At 45.9% G+C, this 6,450-nt stretch overlaps 1 protein-coding gene across 1 annotated transcript; it reads left to right on the top strand.

The window, feature by feature from the left end:
* Positions 1-469: 469 nt before the first annotated feature.
* LOC147978539 (uncharacterized) lies at positions 470-6,007 on the top strand. The gene is made up of 5 exons (XM_087514790.1): positions 470-671; positions 4,808-4,914; positions 5,028-5,340; positions 5,432-5,613; positions 5,732-6,007. Exons 1-5 carry the CDS (start codon positions 470-472, stop codon positions 6,005-6,007), a joined length of 1,080 nt encoding a protein of 359 aa, XP_087370916.1.
* Positions 6,008-6,450: the final 443 nt, after the last annotated feature.

The raw sequence follows: 6,450 nt of genomic DNA, 5'->3' as shown, positions 1-6,450 counted from the left end.
CATAATAGTTATCCCAAAGAAGCCGGACGCGTAGGAAATAGGAGATTATATGCCGATTAGCCTAATTCATAGCATTCCCAAGCTTTTTGCTAAGGTGCTTGCAAACCGCCTGTGTGGTCAAATGCATGAGATCGTGGCTGTGAACCAGTCCACATTTATTAAAGGCAGGCATCTACATGACAATTTCCTATTGGTTCGTCAAGTGGCAAGGAAGATTCATGCTAGAAAGGTGGCCGGTGTGTTCCTTAAGTTGGACATCTTTAGAGCATTTGACTCGCTCTCGTGGCCGTTTCTCTTCGAGGTCATGAGAGCAAAGGGTTTCGGTCGAAGATGGATGAACTAGATGATGACTTTCTTACACTCGGCTAGTACTAAGGTGGTGGTAAATGGAGAGCCCGGAAAAAGTTTCCCACATGCTTGTGGTTTGCAGCAAGGAGAACCGATCTCGCTGATGCTCTTTGTCATTGCCATGGACACTCTAACGGCGTTGATCAATAAAGCTACGAAGCTGGGAGTGCTCAGCTCTTATGCAGGTATCTCGGTGGTACAAAGGCTATCGATCTATGCCGATGATGTGGCGCTCTTCATCAAGCCCTCTATACAGGACTTGTCGGCGGTGCGTGACATGCTGGCTGTCTTTTGGGAAGCCTCGGGGCTAAGGATAAACTATCGTAAGTCATCTGCGATCCTGATTAGGGGAGATGGAGAAGACAAAGTTCGGGTGGCCGGAGTCCTACAATGTGGCCTTGCAGAATTTCCCTGCAAATACCTTGGGTTACAGCTCGCAATTAGGAGTCTGACACGGGCCGAGTGGATGCCCATGTTGGACCAGGTCCGTAAAATCGTGCCGGCCTGGCAGCGAGGCCTCATACAGAGACCAGGCTGGCTAATCCTGGTGCAGTCCGTCGTCGCGGCTAGGCCGGTGCACCACTTGATGATCGCGGACGCGCCGAACTAGGTATTTGAAGAGATGAACAAATGGATGAGATCTTTCTTTTGGGCAGGCAAAGAGGAAACTAATGGAGGGCAATGTCTAGTGGCATGGGAAAGAGTTTGTCGGCCTAAGCAACTTGGAGGGTTGGGAATCAGGAACTTGAAGACACATGCCCGGGCTCTCCGGGTGAGGTGGGAGTGGTTAAGGAGAACGAACCCACGACGGCCATGGCAGGGGCTTCCTATAATTGAGTATTCTAATGCATGGGTAGTTTTTTATATGATGGTCAGAATCACGGTGGGAAAAGGAGATGGGGTCCTGTTTTGGAGGACCAAATGGATACATGGGTTCGGCGTGCCAGATATTGCACCGATGTTGCTTGCTACGGTGCAGACCAGAGTCATCAACAGTCGCACCGTGCAGCAAGCGCTCACGGAGGAGGGATGGAAGGAGGACTGCAATATCACTGCTTCGTTCACAACCTAAATCCAGTGCATGCACCTCTGCCATGCAATCACCTCGGTGCAAAGAGACCAGACTGAGCCAGACAAGTTCTCGTGGCCTACGTCGGCTGCGGCGAGCTACTCTGCCAAGTCGGTCTACGACCACTTATGCTCAAACATCCCGAGATCCCCGACGGCAGCTTGCACTTGGAGAAGCTACACACCGCTAAAGTGTAAATTGTTCATTTGGCTTGCTTTGCAGTACAGGGTGTGGACCTCGGATAGACGGGCACAACACGGGCTTCAGGAACATCCGTCACCCTGTTTCACGTGCTTGCAGACGGAGGACAATGTGGACCATATCTTGGCCAAGTGCACGTTCGCCCATGAAGTGTGGCATCGGGTGTTCGACCTTCTCAGAATCAATGTCCAAGGAACGGCGCACAATGATACTTTCTCTGTTTGGTGGCTGAGGGAGAGGAAGAGGTTCAGGGGAGCGGATAGGAGAGGCTTCGATACGTTGGTAAGTGTGGTGGCTTGGACCCTCTGGGAGCAAAGAAACGCCAGGGTCTTCAACAGACAAGATCAGCAGAGACCGGCGAATCTCATCCCTAACTTCGTTCTCGATGAGATCGCTGAGTGGCATTCGGCAGGGCTAGGAGTAGGAGGTCTTCAGAGATTTGTGAGAAGTTAGTCTAGTTAGTGTGGAGTTTGGTGGTGGTGTGTGCGCCCCGTCACTGACTGTTCGCATCAGGGACGGGATTCTTGTAAATAACGCTCTTTCTCCTATAAATATATGGTACGTCATTGGCGTACTCTTGAAAAAAAATGATGCCTTTTCATGCGTATCCGTCGCAAAAATTCTTTCACCCACACTTCCACCTCTCACAAACTCCAGTAGCTGAACAGTGGATTATACCTTCCGTGACAGATTTGGCACCGTTTGGCCGTTCACATTTACTGGTCCATCTCCCCCTGCCCTTTTTAGAGCGCTTTCTAATTTTTACTTGTTTTATAGAGTAGTTCATTAACACTACGATCATGAGTATAATCCATATCCTCATACAAGTTTTCCGTTCGGGCACCAGGACCACCTCCTCTTCCCATTCCATTTCTACTTCTTCCCCTTCTACCCCCTTTCCTTCTTTATCTCTGCTGGCCGGCGAGCGAGTGAACAGAGCGACAAAGCTAGCGAGTGAGTGTATTGTGCTGCAACCCAAACACCATTTACAACGGACAATTAAACTACAAATGGGAGGGCGTGGCTATACCTCGCTTGCAGCGAGAGCGACTGCTCCCACGCCTTAGGGAGAGCGCGAAGCGGTCTGACCCAGTAGCAGTAGTTCGTTACCTTGTGTTCTTTCATTCATTTTTTACTTTTTTTAAAATTTTGAAATATTAATACATAGTATATTTCAAAAATTCATTTAGTTTAATTTTAAAAAATCACCGCGTGTGCGCGCAGTGTATGCAAATATGTTCGCACAATCTTTAGAAATGTTGGTAGCATTCAGAAAAACGTTCCCATGTTTCAAAAATATATCTTCATGATATTTTAGAAAATGTTCACGTAATTTTAGAAAATCTTCGTGATATTTAAAATTGTTCATGTGTTTCGAAAAAATGTTCGTGACATATTAAAAAGTGTTTATTCAATGGAAAATGCTATAGATCACTCGGCGGATCGCAGCACCGCGTCCACCGCCTTCTCTACACGCTACATGCCCCACGGCCACAAGGACTACTTTTCGCAACTGCCCGTTGTTGCAGTCTCTCTCATCGCAACAAGGGCTCTGTTGCAGGATCTGGATCCTTGACAGAAATCGCCTATCGTGCTCCTCCCAAGCTCTTGTCGAGTCATCGCCTTCCCGCACTGCTCTGACTCCCCCGAGCTCTGTCGAGTCGTCACCTCCATGTGATGCATCGGCTGCGGCCACCGGCGCTCGTCGCCGGCTAGCACGCCGATGAGCTTCTCTGACGAGCTGCAATCAGAGAGACCGAGCCACCCCATAGGGTTGTCACCTCCCCATGCTACTCTGACTGCCGCCACCGGCGCTTGGCACCAGCAAGCACGACGACGAGCTTCTCCGACGAGCTCCACACAACTACAACTAGAATGCTCTCTACATATGTCTAATGTTGCAAAAGGTTTTTTGTAACACGAGCTCTGTTGCAAAAATTACGGTACAAAATGGCCAAGAACATTTTCTGCAACACATTCACTGTCGCAATATTTCTACAACATTCCCTTTCTTGCATTTTTTAGAAGAAAAATGAACTCTTTGAGGTGATTGCAACAAGCATCCTATTACAGAAGGCCTTCCGCAACACCACTCTTGCTGCAAATAGGTGGCTACTTACATGAGTAGATCAAACAGTCACTAGCGTATCCATCCAATGATCAGCTAGGTGGCGGATATTTTCTCATTATCCACCGGCCAACGCATAGCGTCGCCCCTTATTCAATGGGAAAAATATCCGTGTAATTTTGTAAAAAAATATTTTGTACCATAAAAAATGGGCAATCTATATCTGAAATTTCATCGTATATTTAAAAAATGTTCAACATGTATAAAAAGTTCTAAAAAATTGTACAACATGTATTTTAGAAAATAGACATGTATTAAAAAAAGATAAAAACTCCACAGAGAACAACTAAAAATCACAGGTAAAGCGTATAAAAAGTTTGGAAACCGATCAATACCACTCTACGAAACCTTTTCAAAACCAGTTTAATGGGCCGGCCTACTAAGGCGAGGGCGCACCAGTGTAGAGACGTGGCTAGGGTGTGAATCCTGGGAGCTGCTGTGTGCGAAATCACTAATTGAGGAGCGCTCCTCGCAACGATTAGTCGGGGAGCGCTCCCCGCGCGCCAAGTGTCACGCGCGGAGCGGTCGGGAGACTTTTCCGAGGCGCTCCGCGCGCGACACTTGTCGCGCGCACGGCGTCTCCCGTGTTTTCCGGTTTCGGGTTTCCCTTTCCGGTTTTTCCTTTTTTCACTTTAGTCCTTATACTTTTAATGTTTTGTAAAACCTTTTGATCTGTTTTGAGATCTGTTTTCTCTCTGGTGTGGGCGAACCGTCGTGGAGCACTGTTCTTTCTTTGCCGTCGTCCTCATCCGTCGCGGCCGCCGCTCTTGTCGCGTGGTTACGGCGGCCCCTGTCCCGGCCGCCGCGCTTGTTGCCTGTTTTTACAGCGGTCCTTCTTTAGCGCCGACCGCGCTTCCCCGTTTGCGTGATCGCCGTTCCCTACCGGTTGCCTTCGTGGGTTCCCTGTTTCCCTTTCACGTTTCTCTTTTTGTTCCCATTATATTTTCGGGATATGGAGATTTATGGGGTAGTTACGGGTGGGGACTACCAACACTATTAGATGTCAAGTTTCAACTGGGTTTTGTGAGATTAGTTCTTGATAATCATTGTGTTCCTTGCAGTTATAGCTTGTCCTTTTTGCCGTATGCCTGGTGGCCCATGTTCTTCTGTTGATTCTTCTGTAGATGGGTTCAGTGTGGTCCTGGATCGGCGTTGTTGGAGGCGTGTTGTAAGAATATCATTTTATAATTGTTCAATTTTTTGCACACACGTTTATTTCTTTTGGTGCTGCTCATGCTGTTTAGGTTTTGATTATGATCCTTGTTTTGATTTGTTCTGCAGTATGTTCCGTGCAGTGTTAGAGCTCATCTTGCTCGTTACATCGAGGAGTGTAGGGCTTTAGCCATAAGGAGGGGTGACGAAGATACTGATCTTGCTTTTCAGTGCAATGAGGGTTATTTGTATGGTGTTTTGTTTAGTCATTGTCGGTTGAGGAGTAAATTCCATGGTCCTTCCTGGGAACGATTGGTCAGTGATTATGGTGTTCGTCCTCGTGATATAATGACCATTAGGCTTGAACACTATGGAACATGGATTGGTATTGATTTTTATCGTGTTGGTCGTGGAGATGCGTTGTCTCCTTTACCTTCTGTTGGTAAGGTTTATTTTTAAGGAAGTTTTTAGCTTGTTTTATTGCACATGATGATTTTTCTGTTCCCTTGAGCCTGTGTAATTATATTTTGTAGCTCTTGATGGTTTGAGCGACTCCGAGATGGAACTTGTTGGGAGTTGTTATTACACCCGTGGTGTTTTTCTTAATTATCAGCAGATGTATTTCATGAGGTGTCAACTCTTTGATAATGTCTACATACCGTGTTGTCCTTTTGTTCATAGGATTGATTCCATGAATGTTAATGGTTATCATATGGTCAGATTTTGTTCCACTGTTTTTTCTTTGTTTCTGTTTATTTATTTATTTTTATTATCTCTTCTATTTATAGTTTTTAATTTTTGTTCTATTTCTGATAGCTTGATGTTTTTGTCAGGTTATTCCTGGTATTGTTGTGAGGAGTTTGAAGGAGTTTGTGACTTTTCCTAGGACTGGCGTTTTAACCCTTGAAGTTACTTTGGAATCTGGTGATGATGATATATATGTGAGCACTCCTTGCTCCTACTTCATTGGCTTGGGTAGTAGAATGGTGTTCAAACAGGAAGGTTTCAGTGATTTTCTCCAGGCATCGTCTATTGAAGTAATGGTACTGATAACTTTCAAAGAGCGTGATGGGAGGCTTGTTGTTATCTTCAATCTTCTGCCGCAGTGATGTTAGTTATAGCCTTTGAACATAAATGGATTTTGTTTAAAAATCTATGCTACGGGTTAATGTTGTCTTGATATATGAAACGATATGAACCTAAGAACCTAAGTGTTCATTGTTGTTGTATGTTTGTAGAAGAGGTATGGCTGTGCATATCTTTTAAAGATGTTCTTTTGGACGGATGTTATTTAATTGGGGTCATAGTTTTGAATACAGTAGAGGCACGTGTGTTGTTTACTCTGAGGCACGGGTGTGTATCTCTTTTATGTGAGGCACGTGGATTAAGCAAATGAAGGCATGAAATTGAAATCAGTGCAGGCATGGTCGTGAGGAGGCACGGGTATACTGAGAGCTACGTGTGTGCAGCGCCAAAGTTGTACGGGCGAGATACTATGGGTTTCATGCGAGAGGCATGTGTGTGTAGGACGTAGAGTTACTGTTGGTTTTAT

Source organism: Triticum urartu, chromosome 3A (genome assembly GCF_056163025.1).
Source record: "Triticum urartu cultivar PI428250 chromosome 3A, HENAU_Tu73, whole genome shotgun sequence".
Lineage (NCBI taxonomy): Eukaryota > Viridiplantae > Streptophyta > Magnoliopsida > Poales > Poaceae > Triticum > Triticum urartu.
The sequence above is the reverse complement of the archived record's forward strand: the minus strand, read 5'-3'. Positions and strand labels throughout refer to the sequence as shown.